Below are 16,931 nucleotides of genomic sequence, written 5' to 3'. Positions count from 1 at the left end.
TTTAACACTTGAGAGGGTCTACTTGGACCAATCTATAGCTGATTGTAGAGTGTGGTCCCCAACTTCTGATGGTTTATTTTCCTGTGCATCTTTCTTTGGTTTGCTCACTCATATTAACCCTATGGGGGTGAACTTCTCAGTGAGAGAAATTTGGACTAAACCGATTCCTCCAAAAGTACAAGCTTTTTGTTGGGACGTGTTCCTAGGGAAGCTAAACACTTGTGATGTGCTACAGAAAAGGAGGCCAAACAATTGCCTCTCTCCTCATGTGTGTGTCCTTTGTTTGGGATGTGGTGAAATTCTAACCCACTTACTATTATCCTGCTCTTTTGCTTCTGGTATTTGGAATGTTGTTTGTTCTCTCTTTGGATGCAGATGGGCTCCCCCATAGGATGTGGTAAATCTATTCAGCCCCTCTTTTCTGTATCAATGGAAGAAAAGGGGAAAATGTATATGGAAGGCAGTGAGAGCATCTACAGTATGGACTATTTGGGAGGAAAGAAACCTAAGAATCTTTTCAGGAAAAAGCAAAACAATGGAGGAAGTTATTGAAGCCATAAAAATCAGAACTGCACATTGGGTGAAGACCATGGAGATTTTTAGAAACTACTCCACGAATGAGATACTAAGGAATTGGGCTGAAATAGCACAAACAGATGTACCCAAAGTTCTCGTAAGCATGGAATGGAAGCCACCAGCACAGAACAAACTAAAACTGAATTTTGATGGGAGTTCTCTTGGCAACCCTGGAAGGGCAGGCATAGGGGGTGTGTTTAGAAATTATCTGGGTGTGGTGGTGGCACTCTACTCTGGACCAATAGGTTATGGTCAGTACATGCTGAATCTCTAGCCCTACTTCAAGGTCTAAAGATGGCTGAGCAGTTAGGAACAACAGACTTAGAAATTGAAGGAGACTCTCTATTGGTCATCTCTTGGGCCAAAACATCACATCAGCACCTTGGAAGCTCAAGTTTATTTTCAGAGAAATTGACACACTTGCAAGGAAGTTCAACTCTCAGTTTGGTTGGGTTAAAAGGGATGCAAATGGGATGGCGGATACCCTAGCAAAATAAGGGGCAAATAGATCTTCTTTGTATTGGGCAGAATTGTAACTGATTGCTGGAGATTGCAATTTCCTATGCAATCTTTAGCTATTGTATCTTAATCTCTCTGTTATTAATGAAAGATTTTTACTGATAAAAAAAACAAAAACCTGAGTAGGTTGAGAAAGAGTGGGAACAAGAATAAGAAACGGCATATGAGTCTAAACTTGCTTCTCTTCTAGTATCCTCCCTCGAGGAATGGTAGGGAAGAACTATTTAGTATTGACTCTTAAAGAATGATACATCCATGGAAACAAAATACTGTTAGGTCTTAGGGTCAAAACACTTATACCCCTTCTGTGAGGGTAGATACTTAATGAACATACAAGGAATGGACTGAACATCAAGTTTACTGCAAAGAGAGTGGTTATGAACTAAACAATGACATCCAAATATACAAAGAGAAATAGAGAACAAAGGGATTGAGGGAATAACACCTGATGTGGGGCCTTATACTGTAGGATACGAGAAGGCATCTTTATGATCAAATAAGTAGCAGTGAATACGTCCATCCTCGTCTTTGGGATAGTCATGTGAATAAACCAACTACAAAGAACTTCAACAAGATATGATAGTTCTCTTTCTATAACACTGTATTGTTGTGGTGTATTTGGACATTAGCTTCTATGAAGAGAATTACAAGATGCAAAGAATTCTTGTAAATCACCCTTCAGATACTCCTTAGAATTATATGATTGGAAGATTTTTATCTCAACATGAAATTGTGTGAAAAACATGTGATTTTTTTTTTTAGAACCTCCTCACTGGATTAGAAAGGATAAATCCATGTATATCAAGAAAGGTTGTCAATAAAACTAATAAAATATCTTTTGCCCCTTTTAGTTACAAAGGAACCAGGGAACAAACATCAGAGTGAACAATTTGGAAAGGAGAAGATGCTCTTTTATTACTTTGTGAAAAACTTAGTTCTAGAGTGCTTACTCAATTGGCATGCTTGTCATTGATGGAAATAGAACTATAATGACTCAAAGGACAAATGACCAAGATGATGATACCAAACATAAATATCATCTTTATTATTAGGACTCACTGATTGACTGACGAACCCAACAAACCTAGACACTGCTACACCATTTCTACTTTCCAATGTATATAAACTATCACCATGCACTTTCTAGTCTCTACCAATCATCCTCTCGAAGGTAGAATCCTGAAAAACACACAAGTAAGGATGGAAAGTTATAGAACATTTTAAGGAGTTTGTAATACTACAAATAAATAGATGGTTAATGAGTAACTTAGGCACATGAAGAACATGTGATAAATCAAAACCAATAGAGAGATAGATAGATCCTTAACCAATGATGGTGGAGAAAGAACCATCAAATAGTCTCACTTTGTCTCTTCTAGATAACAAACTACAAGACAAAAACAAGTTGGGCTTACCAGTCATATTTGAGGCCCTTGAATCAATCATCTAGGGAGTCTTAGTTGGATCAAATGATACATGGATGGAGCAAAGAAGCATTAATTGAAGGGATTATGGCAAAAGTGGCATTCTAGACAAAGACACTAGAGTTGTTTTCAGCTTTCTCTATTGATGACATATTAAGGAACTGGAGAACAATTGCAGCCTCAATTTCAGCCAAGTGGAAGGCACTAAAGGGTTGGGAACCCCCATAGTTAGGATTCCTGAAATTAAACTTTGAGGGAAGTAGTTTTGGGAATCCGGGTCCGTCTGGAATTGGAGGGGTTTTAAGAAATGAAAGCGGAGTGATCATGGGTATGTACTCAGGCCCCATTGGAGTGTGTGACTCTGTTGCAGCAGAACTGAATGCAGTGATTTACGGGATGCAGAAAACTATGGAAATGGGGGTAAGGATGCTAATAGTTGAAGGTCACTCCAAAATAGTAATAAGTTGGCTAAAACAGAATGAGAAGGCTCCTTGGTGTTTTAGAAACAAAATCAAACAATTCAAGAGGTTCTCAAGGGATATGCAGCTGATAATTCAATGGACTCCTAGGTCAGCAAATGGTCTAGCTGACCAACTAGCAAAGCAAGGGGTAAACAGGGCAGTGTGTTTCTGGGCTCAGTTGTAAGACTAAATATTAAATTGTCTTTGTATTTTCTTGGTGGTAGCCGAGGCTGCCTTTGTCTTGTACATTTCTCTCTAAGTAATAAAATTTGATGTTGCTGATCAAAAAAAAAAAAAAATGATACATGGATGGAGTTATGGTGGTCTCCTCCAACTAGCTCAAAACCCTACCATATTGTTCAAGGTGATCTTTGACGGCAAAGAGCTCTCTCATGGTAGGCAAAAGCTCTTCTCGGGATACAGAACTATCAGGATGCTCATGGTTAAGTAGTAGTGTCAAACATGGCCTCACAAGAAACTTCATTAGATGAATTATACTTTTTGTTCTTTGGCTTCTTCTGGAATTGGAATTTCTTGGGTTTCCAATCAAATCCCAATTCCTAACATGTCTCTTGGTATGTTGAGGCCTCTAGCAATGTGTACAGTGTACACCACAATTTGTCCTTGTCAGCTCCATCATGCCTTGTGTTACTATAAGTCTTCATACCTCCTCCATCACTCCCCTTGGCAGATACCACAATCTGCTCCCCCTGCACAAAATTCATTGCTTACTTCCTACTTTCCTCTGACTAAGAGAATACACTTTCTATATAGAGGGAAGGTACTTGCACCCCAAAATTTGTACACAGATAGATTCATATGAAGGATGGAGACCAAGGAGGAAAGCAAACACTCTACTTATCTAGCAGAGCCTTATAGGCTTTTTCATCCTTGTCATTTTCCCAATCAATATTGATGATGATCTACTTCCTTCCTCACTGATACCTTGTCACCACACTATAAGTCTCACTTGGCTCTATGACCATAGAGAAAAGAAAAAAGGGGAAGAAAAGTGCTTTCGGATTAGTCAAGATCCCCTTTTTTAGTTATAGGTCCAAACTCCAAAGAAATAAAGTTCAGGAAGAAGAAGCTTGATTCGATCAGTCCTGTTTTGATACCATGTAAAAAATAGATTCAGACCTACAAAAGTTTAAGAGAATAGAATATTGGGAGAAAAGTGACAATTGAATGTTGGGAGAATCTAATAATGTGGGCTTGGTGGTGCCACTTCTTTTATTATAAATTAGGGTGACATGATACACAAGAAAAAGACCTAAATGCCCCTGTAGGTACATGTGCAAATATTTCAACAGTAAAATATTGGAAATATTTTAAAAATTATAGACATGGTAGAAACGTTGTGAAATATGAAAAAATATAGAATGTTATTTTATGCAATGATAAAAGATGCATAGGTAGACCATTTAAATTAATCTTGTTCCAAATTATCAAAGCTAAGAAACTATGATTATTATGTAAAATAATATGTTATGATGTCCTGTAAACTTTAAGGCTCCGTTTAGTTTGTGGGATGGGGATGAGAAAAAAGGGAATATTTAATATTCCCTTTTCTCATATTGGCTTTGAGGGAAAGAGGGGGATGGGATGAGAAAAAAGTGGGATGCAAGATCCCAAAATCGCGGATTTTGGGTCACACCAAAACAATGCGACCCCAGTGAGAAAACTCGAGTTTCCATCTCCCTCCTGTAAAATGACCATGCTGAAGGCCCCACGCACATTAGCAGTGAAATTCGACAACACAATCCTGTTCAACGGCACCAACACAGGTGTCCGGCACCAATGCCACCGCCAGCGCAGAGGAATCGACACAACGGAAAAAATCCCTCGCAACGGCTAAAATCCAAAGCAACTTCCCTGTTCGGATAGAAGAAGTCAATGCTGAGAGTCCCATATGCATCTTCTCTAGCAAGTCAACGCTGAAAGCAACTTCTTCTATCTGTGTCTTTGTTTCCAATAGTTGATTCTGTTATCAAAGCAGCAGACATGGAGCCTTGTTTATAAGTGCGAACAGGGCTGCCAACCGGGCTTTGAGTACTGGGGCGGTGCGCAGCAATGGGGATGCTTGGGTCACGCCAATGCCGGCTGTTGACGGTTTGAGGGAAGGCCAGACACCATTGTTGAGACTGAAGTTAGATGAGGTGGAAGAATTTTTGACCCCCGAGTTTAAGCATAGGCTGTCGATGTGTAGGTCGAGGAAAAAGAGAGGTTGAAACGAGAAGAAGAAGGGGAGAAAGAGAGTGGGAGAGGTGGGAGATGAAGGGGGTAGCCATCGCCTCTGTTCGTCTCGAATGAAGGAGGAAGGTGAACAGTGCCATTTCGGTCCCCTTTTACACTTTCCCATCCCAATAAAACCAAACAATGGAAACTTAAATTTTTACACTTTCCCATCCCACCCAAATCTTCCCACAAACCAAACGGAGCCTAAGAGTCAAAACTACATGATAGAGTGAGTTCAAGCAAAGTTTAAACTAATAGAAAGTGCAAATGATTCTAATAGACCAACCCAATAATTTATTATACAATAAAAACTAAGATTTTAACTTAATTTTTTAAAAGAATTTTGAGATGGCTCAAAGTGATAATCATGTCCATCAGGTAGACAATGACGTTGCTACTCCACATATCTAAAATATTTTCACCAACTCCTGTTATAATTATTTTACTCCACATAGCACCGGTAGTTTTTTTAATGGGGAATATGCTGATTCCAGCAATATTTCATGTCAGTACCCATGGAAATGGAAATATGTTGTAGAAATAGTAGGAAATATATGGACATTTTAAACCATGTAAGCAACATCCATACTGACAATCACAAGAATTCTCTTTCCACCATTTCAATAGCCTAGAACCCAATCAAGGACAAAAGAGCACGAGTCACACTCAGGTGCTTAGTACTGCATTTTTTCAAATATCTGGTATGCAGTCAATATCCATGGATATTTGCTTAGTCCTTTGATTATTTGTCATGAAAAGGTTGGGGGAGTGAACTAGAAATACCAATCTTTGGAGGGCATTTTTAGCTTTCTAAGTATATCTAACTGATTATTTATTGAGCTACATAGTGCAACATCTTTCCAATTGGTGGCAGTGGATGACATTATCAGAGCTTGGTATTGATGGGGTGCGATCTGGTGCTCCCTGCTGGAGGACAGCTCGGATGTTGGGCTAGTGAAGTCGCATGGTCGAGCTGCAAGAAAAAGATGTCAGAGTGTCTGGGGTGCTTTACTCGGTGTGGGCGCTCCGATGCTCAAGTTAGCGAATTGGAGGTTTTGAGAGAGCTGAGTCGCGCGTACCCTGTAAGGCTGGATGCTAGGCCTTTATATAGGCGAACTGCCATGGGTCTCACGATGTGTGTACAAGATTGTCGGCCCATCTGGTCCGGAGTTGGTTTTGCACCCGAAGATGGACTCCGCGTAAGCTAATAATGCTTATCTAGGTCCATCCGAATCGAGCGGGGAGAAGATAAACTCCGTTGACGTGGTGTCGTGATCGCAAGGAGATTGGAGACAGCTGGCTTACTTCTAGATGGAGGTTACGTGGCACCTCGACAGATCGGTGCTTATAGTTGAGCCATCCGAGCCTCAGTCTAGCTGGGTGACCCGAGGTGCACGAGATGACTCGGATTACTGAGGTCACCGAGGTTGCTGAGGTGTCACCACATCGTTCTGTCACTCCATGTGTCATCACATCATTCGGCGGGCCAAATTATCCCTCATCAGGTATGAAGTAGTAAATTCAACTACTATGAAAGACAAAGTAGTTTTGGACTGGAAGCCTCCTCAGCCTAACAGGTTAAAGGTTAACTTTGATGGAAGCTCTCTAGGAAATCCTGGACTGTCAGGAATTGGAGGCATGTTCAGGGATGATGCAGGGAAAGTGATAACTCTGTTCTCAGGGCCGATTGTAGTTGGGGACTCTGCAAGAGCAGAACTAACAGCCTTACATCAATGTATGAAACTAGCAAAGCAGTGGGGGTTTAAGAATCTGGAGATAGAAGGTGATTCAAAATTAGTAATCTCTTGGACGGGTGACAGCAGTCCATGTGTGTGGAAGTTCAGACATATAATCAGAGAAATAAAGAGCTTAGCAAAGGATCTTGAGGCAAGATTCAAGTGGGTTAAGAGAACAGCAAATGGAATGGCTGATATTTTGGCAAAATAAGGGGTGTATAGGGATCAAATCTTTTGGGAATATTTGTAAGAATTGTAACTTTTGATAAGACATGTTTCTCATTGGTTTTTAAATCTGTATAACTTCATTTCTAATAAAGTACCTTTCGATTCCTGATAAAAAAACATCTTTGAAAGAAGGCTTCATAAGAGTTCTTTGATCAAAGTTCCTTGCCTGCCCATTGGTTACTGATCCTGTGGATCATTTTATAAAATCACCAACCCAGATGCAATTATATACTCTTACATGTCCTTCACATTATAGTCATCAATCTATAGAAGACAAAAGAATGTCCTTGTGATCCCTGAAATAATGAAATAGATGATTTTACTGATATGAGGAGATGATTGGTGGTAATGCCATAGGGAGGAGCTTGTGGTGGGCCATACTAACTGGCTTAGGTCTGCCTTTTAGTTATGCTCTGTTGACTAGGTTTGGCCATCTTTCCTTGTAACCATCTTCTTTACTTTTGATAGTAATAAAGTTTTTTATGGCCGATTAGGTAAGCCACAAATATACGGACATAAAGAATAAGAAGGGGGCTTTCTGAATTAAGAGTTTGTTTGCATTCAATTTCTTATACAGGTACAAGTGTACACAATTAAAGCAGTTAGTCTCTTGCTTGAATGTCTCTTTCTATTGCTAAAGTAGCTGTACCTTTACTTTCTCATTTTTCTGTGTACAGAGTTTTGGACACTCAATAGTGGTCCATTTCTATGAGATGCTTTTATGTTAGAATAGTGAATTTTATATTGTATCATATGCAGCCTTATGCTGGAGCCCTTTTGTTCTATACCAATGATATGGATAATTCAAGAAGATGACCTTGCAAAGCGTCTCCCAATTTATGAGGAGATGAGATGGGATCACATCATTACAGAGTGGAGAAGTGCTTTTGGCAGGGCTGATGTTGTTGTATTTCCAGATTTTTCTCTGCCAGTAAATTCCACTCTTATCAAAATTTTCTTTATTACAAATACATATCTTTTCTTCTTAATCCATCAATCTTTTCTTCTTAATCCATCAATGGGACAGTTGAATGTCATTTCTCAGTTTTTTCTATCCCATGCAGATGTTACACAGTGTGCTTGATACTGGAAACTTCTTTGTAGTTCCTGGATCCCCAGTGGATGTTTGGGCTGCCGAGAGCTATGCTAAGTCCCACTCCAAATATCAATTAAAGAAAGACAATGGATTTCATAATGATGATCTGGTGGTTCTTATTGTTGGGAGTTCTTTCTTCTACAATAAGCTATCCTGGGACTATGCCATGGCCATGCATGCCATAGGACCTCTTTTGATCAAATTGACAAGGAGGAAAGAGGAAGGAGGATCATTTAAATTTGTCTTCTTATGTGGAAACTCAACTGATGGATATAACGATGCTTTGAAGGTAAGTGGCTACCAATCTGTTTCTAATGTTGATGCTTTTTTCATATACTAGCTATCAAACTGAAGATGCATATCTTATCATAGATTGTAAGAAACAACATAGTAATATGGTAATCTGTTACTAAGGAGGTCATATGTGAAAAACAAAACAAAATCATAGGAAAAATAAATATGAGCATCAATAGTTGTATGGGATATCCTAGGAGGAAGCCTAGGTAATAATATTAGATATAAGAATTGATAATGGGAGTCATGCAGTAATTTCATTATTTTCATTGGTAGAAAATTCCCGTGGAATGGAGGGGTATTCAGAGATGAGGAGGAGAAGATAAGAGCCTCGTTCTCAGGCCCAGCTGGCGTGGGGGATTCTCTCATGTCAGGTTATGGCTATGATAGGAGTACAAAGGGCAAGACTGCTGAATATCAGAAAACTATTTATTGAAGGAGATTCAAAGCTGGTAGTGGGATGGTTAATGAGTAAAGAAATGAAGCTGTGGCACTACGACAGTGTAAAGAAAAGGTTTAACTGGTTGACCAAAGATATGGAAGTGAGAATACAATGGGTCAAGACTGCTTTGCTGATGTATTGGCAAAGCAAGGAGTGGGAAGAGAAAATATATTCTGCGTGCAACTGTAAAACTATAACTTGGGGGGGGGGGAGATCTGAGAGTTTATCTCCCATTCTTTTGTATTTTTCTGTACACATATTTCTTAATATTAATGAATTTGCAGTTATTAATAAAAAAAAATCCCATGGAATGGATAAATGGTTGTTCTCCCTTGTGAAGAATCCATTTTGTATCAAATAAGTTTCTGACTAAAAAATGGAAAAAAGGACCAATGTAGAGGATGTTTAGGAGTTAATGTCCATTTGTTGATCCCTGGTCCAAACCTACATGATATAAAAATAAAAATGTTCACCGCTCTCAAGGATCTCTAAAACAATCATGTATCCAATTCCCTTCCATGCTTAAGCAGATTGTATATAGTTCATTATACTTTCATCTTTGTTCCTTGGAAAAAATGATGCTCTTTATGCAGGAACATAGTTGATTTAGTTCATTTATATTTTCATTTCTCCTGGATGTGTTATTATGACCTTATCACAGGAACCCTACTGTCTTCTTTATTCCCTTGTTGCTAACTATATGCTTCTTTGGAATGCCAACTGATCCTATATGCTTTTGGTGCAGGAAGTAGCTTCCCACCTAGGACTTCCTCATGATTCTGTAAGACACTATGGCATTGATGGTGATGCAAATAGCATTTTATTAATGGCTGACATTGTTCTCTATGGGTCCTTCCAAGATGAACAAGGTTTTCCTCCATTACTGATTCGAGCCATGGCCTTTGGAATCCCTGTGATTGCACCAGATATCCCTGTCATAAAAAAATATGTAAGTTTAGGCTGTGGTTTATCTTATCCTTGGAAATTTTTACCAAAGAAACAGGTGGTATTTTTTTACTATTTTTCTTACTTTTCTCTAAACAAATTATGGACTTACAGGTTGTTGATGGTGTCCATGTCTTAATTTTCAAAAAGAACGACCCTGATACATTGTTGAGAGCTTTCTTTCTTTTAATCACAAATAGGAAGCTATCTAAATTTGCTCTCACAGTTGCTTCCTCCGGAAGGCTGCTTGCTAAGAACATGATGGCATCAGAATGTATAGCTTCTTATGCATTGCTTCTGGAAAATATACTCCACTTTCCATCAGATGCATTACTTCCCCATCCTATTTCTCAGCTTCAAGGTCATTCATGGGAGTGGAACTCTTTTAGGAATGCAATGGAGAGGGGCACTGAAATTCTTAACTTTGATCAGAATAGTAGTTCCAGGAGAAAAATAAGTATTGTACGTGTCCTGGAGGAAGAATTTGCTAGCCACAACAATGTGCAGAATATTCCAGACAATGAAACTGGGATTCTGACACAGGACAGCCTCACCCAGCTAGATTGGGATGTTTTGAGGAAAATGGAAAGCTCTGAAGATTTTGAGAGGCGAGAAATAGAGGAGGTATGGTGATTGTTTCTTCCTCACTTTTCTTTCTTGTTTCCAGGGGAAAAAACTGAAGCAAAGTATTATGTCACAATCTGTAGCTTGAAGATAGGATGGAGAAAGATTCCAGTTCATGGGATGAGATATACCGCAATGCCCGGAAATCTGAAAAACTTAAATTTGAAGCAAATGAAAGAGATGAAGGAGAGCTAGAAAGAACAGGACAACCATTATGCATTTATGAAATTTACAGTGGAGCTGGAGCCTGGCCATTTTTGCACCATGGTTCTTTGTACCGAGGGTTAAGTCTAGTGAGTTTTCCTGGCACTAAAACCTGCATGACCAATATATCTGTGATTCTTCTTGTGTATTTATTATCTCATGGATGTTATATCCTATTCAACTAATTTCAGTTAGATGTAACTGTATGCTCCTGAAGGATCACTTGTTCTGGTCTCTTTTATTCTCCACATCACATTTTTTCCATATAAATCTGGTTTCCTTGAGCTCCTCTTTGGTTACTCAAACTTGGTTTTAGTGTAGCTCATCTGACAAGTAATATTCTAAGACCTTGTGCCTTTCTTGTGGCTTATGTTTGTAGGTATTTTAATTGAATACTCTGATTTTTTGAGGGTCTACAGATCTATGGAACACTTGGTTTTTAATGTTCTTTTTTCTTTTTGATCAGTAATTTGTAATGAAATATAAAAATGGCCTAGCAACAGGAATTGCTTTGAAGTATACCACCCTCTAGGCACAAAACAAGAAACCACCCAGAAACAAAATCTCTGCTTCAACCCTTTAAACTCATTGAGAAGTAGCCTCATCAATTAAGAATCAACATGTACCTGCATGAGAAACTAAAGGCCTTGCTGTGTTTTCAAAAATTTTCCTTGTGAGTTCTTTGACTTCTTTCCTCATGGACCATTGCTTGGTAAAATGGTAAAACCTCGGGATGACAAGCATGATAATGCAGGTTTAGGTTTGAGAGTGGATACTTTGTGCATGAATTTCCAAAGATTAGGTCCGAATCCAGTCCACCCATCCCAAGACCCTGGATAAGCTGGGACCAACAATTTTTTTTGGTTGCTAAAATTTGTAACTTAATTGATATTTATGTTAAAGAATGATATACAAGATTTGCCAAGTGCCCCATATTTGGGCTAGCATCAGCATCACTGCTTTACTCCCTTCTCTTATGTTGATATTTACATTACACAGATCCAACTTGGGTTACTTCCCCTCCAAATGGCTGATTCCCAACTGCCCCTTGTCTTTCTAAATCATCAGCAATACTGTTGGCTGATCTTGTAATCCAGTTTGTGGTGTATTCTCAACTCCGTTACCAGATGTTTTATCTCTCTCAACACATGTCTATATTTCCATGAATCCTCCATACTTTTATTTTTTTGATGAATGACTGAAGAAATTTATTGACCACAAAAGGTAAGAGTTACAAGCATCCCAAGAAGAGGCACGAGGTGTGACCTCTTCAGAAAAAAACTAAAGACAGTTTTTCAAACAGAATTTGAACAGGTTACAAGGTAGTCCAATACAGACAGTCCCGAGATGCCCCTTGTTTGGCTAATGAATCGGCTAGAGCATTTGCCGATCTTCTCACCCACTGAACACTAACTGTCATGTTGCTAGTTGGTCAATTCACTTTTTTGAGGAGATCTCTATAACCCCAAATGGCAGAATCCGGGTTCAAGAACCATCCCACCACCACCTGAGAATCACCTTCAATTAATAAGTGCTCCTCCATACTTCTGTGATTAAGCTAAATCTCATTTCTAAAGACTAATGTCTTGCCAAATTTAAGTAAATTTCTGGAATATGCAGATATTTTCATATTGTAATTTGTTAATAGATACCACTTTATATATTTCAAAAGTGTTAACGCTAGAGTGCATCTAGAAGTAGCCTTGCAGTGGCATGTAAAGTTATCCAGGCATTGTTGCATGAGAGCCTCCTCCCACAAGATTTTTGTAATGGAGGGATTTGGCCAATCTCATTCCTTATAAGTGCCAAGAATTCAGCTCATGTAGAATCACCAGATCCAGTTGATTTTGAGAACAATGCAAGAATCCCTAAAAAAACCTCTGATAAGGAGATTTTAACCATTTTTTCTTTGTCCTGTAAGGTGAAGGTTATTTGGTTTTCTTAGATACTAAAGATGATGAAATCTTGCACTTTCATGTACTCTTAGTTTGTTCTTACTTTCTAATCTTCTTCTTATCAGTCTGCAAATGCCCGGAGATTAAATTCAGATGATGTGGACGCAGTTGGCCGTCTTCCAGTCCTAAATGATACATATTACAGAGATCTTATCTGTGAGATCGGAGGCATGTTTTCTATTGCAAATAGAGTGGATAACATTCACAATATACCTTGGATTGGTTTTCAGTCATGGCGTGCTGCTGGAAAGATGGTATGTTTTTTTGGAGGTCTATCATTAATGCTACGCTGTCTATGGATCTAGCACATGTCATTTTAGATTGCATGATTTGTATCATTTGAGTAAATTACTCTCTGTCTCTCTCTCTCCAATTACCTCTTTACTGACGTTGGGGTTGTGGAGTTGCTTCTCACCTCTTTTAGTATTCTATTCTTGTTGCTGGATATTTTGACCTGTACTGCTAAGATTTTGTAGGGAGAAGTGTTCAATATGAACCCTCTAGATGTCCAGAAACTTGAAACATACCCATATAGACCAATGCAAAGTTTAATTAGAAAACGCAAAAGAAAACAAAAGAACTCGTGAGACTCTTGTGTATCTGCAGTTTCCTTAAGCCATCACAATTTTTTTCTTTGCTGATGTCAGGGTTGCTTCTCATTTCTTTTATGAATCTAATTCTTGTTGCTCAACATGAACCCTCCACACATTCAGAAACCTAAACATACTCATATAAACCAATGTGAAATTTAATCAGAAAAAGCAAAAGAAAAAACTGGAAGTCATGAGACTCTTGCATGTCTTCACTTTCCTTAATCCGTTTTGCTACCTTTTTTTTCCTTTTGTCTCTGGTTAATGTTAAATATCCTTGAGGTTGCTATCTTACTTTTGGGTGATTTAGAAATTTGAGGCTTAAAGCTTCATGTGTTATTTCTTTTGAGAACAGGTTTCCTTGTCGGTTGAAGCTGAAGAAATATTGGAAAGAACTATACAAGCAGAAACTAAAGGAAATGTTATCTATTACTGGGCCAGGTTGGATCTAGACAGTGGAGTTAAGGAGGGCAACGATATGCTTTCATTTTGGTCTATTTGTGACATATTGAATGGTGGGCAGTGCAGGTATGCTATATCATTTTTTTTTTGGAATTTGTACCATATAATAATGCTTATTAAGTGGGCATGGGTGGGGGAGTGGTGCTTTAAGGTGGGTGATATTTTTTCAATTTTCATGCATGTGCCCTTCTGGGGTTTGGGGTTGAGTTGGTGTTTTGTTGTTCACTTTTCACAAATATTTTTAAATGCATAGTTGTATGGCTGCAGCCAACCAAAAGATGAATTTTTCTTCGATCCTTAACAACCTGCTAAAGAAGTTGCTTTGATTTGCAGAACTTATTGGGGCAAAATAAAATACACAATTGTTTTTTGATAAGTAACAGGGTAAAAATATTCATTCAATACTAAATTGCACACAAAGTATGCTGCAAAAGAAGTATACAACATTAGGCCTTCCAAGAGAGGTCTCACCACAATTAACAGCAGAAACAAAAACAAATGACAGCAACTGATTACATAGTACAAATTAGCATCCGGTCCTGGGCATCCCCAATCTAAGCAAACTTTTCCAACCCCAGCCTTAGCCAAAGAATCAGCTATCGTGTTGGCACTCCTAGGCACCCACTTGACTGAGGCATTCAATGCAGCACCTATAGCTTGAGCAAGTCTGGCTAAAGGTCTAAATTTGCATGGGATTTGACTTTGACCTGTCATCCAACATAAAACCACTTGATAGTCACCCTCTACTTCCACATTCCTTAAATCCTGCCTAGCCAACAACTTCAAACAATGAACCATGCCAGAAGTTCACCCCTCGAGAATCCCTTGGCCCACCAGAACTGAAAAGCTTATAATGATACTGCCCCCATGGTCTCTAACAACTCTCCCCACTCCTGACTCCCGAGGGCCCTGGATTTCCAAGGCTGCAGTCGTCAAAGTTGAGTTTGAGCATCTCTATATCAGGAAGGGACCAATAAATCACCCTTTGTTGTCTTGGAATCTGAAACTCCATCACCATCTGCCACTCCCTAAGCAAATCATTAACAGAAACACCTTGAAATGCCCCACAGATCACAGCCCAATGAGGTACCCTTACTTTTGTAACTTAAAACACTTCCTCCACTTGTTTGCACCTTTCTTAAAAAATCCTCACATTTCTTTCACACCGTAAACCTCAAAGCACCTCCCCACGCATACATTGCCAAGCAATCTTTTGCCTTTGTGTAGAGCCTCCAAAAACATCTGTTTTAAATAGGTCTACTACTGCAGCTGGTGCCACCCAAGTTTTTCCTAACAATAAGAAGAAAAGCTGCCACCGTAGAAGCATAGGAACAATGTAATAATTAGATGGTTAGTATTTCCCCTTCTCTTCAAGCAAAGAACACACACACACACACACACACGAGGAGAGAGAGCCTAGTATTTTCATTTCCTTTGGAGCCATTCATGGTTGTTGATGATTTGGTTGATAGCTTCCCAACAGAAAATCTTTACTTTGGGGGAGTCAGGCTGCACCAAGCCTCTTTAACTGGGAAAGGTTGAGACTCTGTAAGGGGAAATAAGGATTTAAAAAAGGAGGCACAAGTAAAACATCCATTGGTATTAGGGATCCAAATTCTCTCATCATTCCCTGATGAGGACAAATCAAAGTTTTCAAGTAGGGTTACAAGAGAAACCAGCTCGTTTGTTTCAAGATCCCTTAAAGGCCTTCTTAAACCCAAGTCCCATACTCTACACTGCTCTCCTAAGGTTGCCGTATCCACAATTAGTCTATTTTTAGAACTGGACAGTCTATAAATTCTCGGAAAAGTTTGACAAAAAGGAGAGTCCCCCCAAGTATCTTCTCAAAACTTCACACCTTGCCCTGTAACCACATAATACCTTATTCTTTGCATGAAGGCAGGCAATAAGTCAGCTTTGCACCCCTGGTAGGCCCCAAGTCCCATCCATTTTGGTGCAACCCATGGATGCTCTTGATCACCAAATGCCATAAAGCCTCTCTTTCTTTTGGAAGCCTCCATAACCATTACCCTAACAACGCCAAATTCTTTTTCTTGAATCCTTTCCTATTTCTAAACCTCCCAGTTTTTTAGATTTGCACACCTCTTCCCAATTCAATAAATGATTACTCTCCTTACCACCTTACTTGGAGCCCTAAACACAGACAAGAAATAGATTGGGAGATTACACAATGTGGATTTGATCAAAATAACCCTCCTCCCTTTGGAAATGTAGTTCTTTTTCCAAGAAGCCAGCCTTTTCCCAAACCTTTCAATAATACTTTCCCAGAAAGTCTCTTCTCTTGGATTGCCTCCCAAGGGCAAACCTAAGCATTTAATTGGTCACTCCTTTATTTCACAACCTAACACTACCACATACTCTTCCAATTCCACCCGCTCCATTCCAAAGCCTGCCAAACTACATTTTCTCAAATTGACTTTCAAGACTGAAACTATCCCTACTAATTCAATATCCTCTTTACAGTCCTGACATCTTGAACCTCCCGGAACTCACTTAAAACTAAAGTATCATCTGCAAATTAAAGATGAGACACAACTTGGCTTTCCCTCCCTATTCTAAAACCTCTGAAGAATTTTGTGACATAATGCACTCTCCTATGAGAGTTTTATGTCACAAATTTGTGTTTGGTCTTCCCATCATTAATAAGGTTCTCATTTTGTTCCTTCCCAGACAAACGAGGAACATAATTTCATTTTATTTCTAAATGCATGCAGAGCTGCTTTTGCGGATGCCTTCCGTCAGATGTATGACTTACCTTCACATATTGAAGCTCTGCCTCCCATGCCTGAAGATGGTGGTCACTGGTCTGCACTTCATAGTTGGGTGATGCCAACACCGTCCTTTATGGAATTTGTAATGTTTTCAAGGTAGGTTGTAGATATCTTGGCAATGTCTCTCAAACTGAGGTTATGTTCATCAGTTTATGTTTTGATAGTTTTCACTACTGGATTACAGGATGTTTCTCGATTCACTTGATAGCTTGGGTATTAATATGAGCAGGACTAGTACTTGCTTTCTGGGATCCTCAGAGCTTGAGGTAAGCTACATGACCTCCTAACTATCATAACTTGAGGATTTTGTTTGGTTATTAAATTATTGGTGGTTTTATGATAAAT

The 16,931-nt window shown here is 39.0% G+C and overlaps 1 protein-coding gene across 4 annotated transcripts in view; it reads left to right on the top strand.

The window, feature by feature from the left end:
- The window catches only part of LOC104586175 (uncharacterized), a 28,515-nt gene that overhangs the window by 10,753 nt on the left and 831 nt on the right, over window positions 1-16,931 (top strand). For all 4 annotated transcript variants that reach the window (XM_088897590.1, XM_010243333.3, XM_088897591.1 and 1 more), the window contains 9 exons: window positions 7,942-8,113; window positions 8,247-8,567; window positions 9,760-9,963; window positions 10,074-10,583; window positions 10,667-10,876; window positions 12,808-12,996; window positions 13,688-13,860; window positions 16,530-16,682; window positions 16,771-16,852. In XM_088897590.1, the coding sequence (XP_088753716.1) occupies window positions 7,942-8,113; window positions 8,247-8,567; window positions 9,760-9,963; window positions 10,074-10,583; window positions 10,667-10,876; window positions 12,808-12,996; window positions 13,688-13,860; window positions 16,530-16,682; window positions 16,771-16,852 (2,014 nt within the window). The remainder of the gene's footprint in view (window positions 1-7,941; window positions 8,114-8,246; window positions 8,568-9,759; window positions 9,964-10,073; window positions 10,584-10,666; window positions 10,877-12,807; window positions 12,997-13,687; window positions 13,861-16,529; window positions 16,683-16,770; window positions 16,853-16,931) is intronic.

Source organism: Nelumbo nucifera, chromosome 2, assembly GCF_055504915.1.
Source record: "Nelumbo nucifera cultivar China Antique chromosome 2, China Antique-T2T, whole genome shotgun sequence".
Taxonomy (NCBI): domain Eukaryota; kingdom Viridiplantae; phylum Streptophyta; class Magnoliopsida; order Proteales; family Nelumbonaceae; genus Nelumbo; species Nelumbo nucifera.
This window is presented reverse-complemented; position numbering and strand designations above follow the sequence as displayed.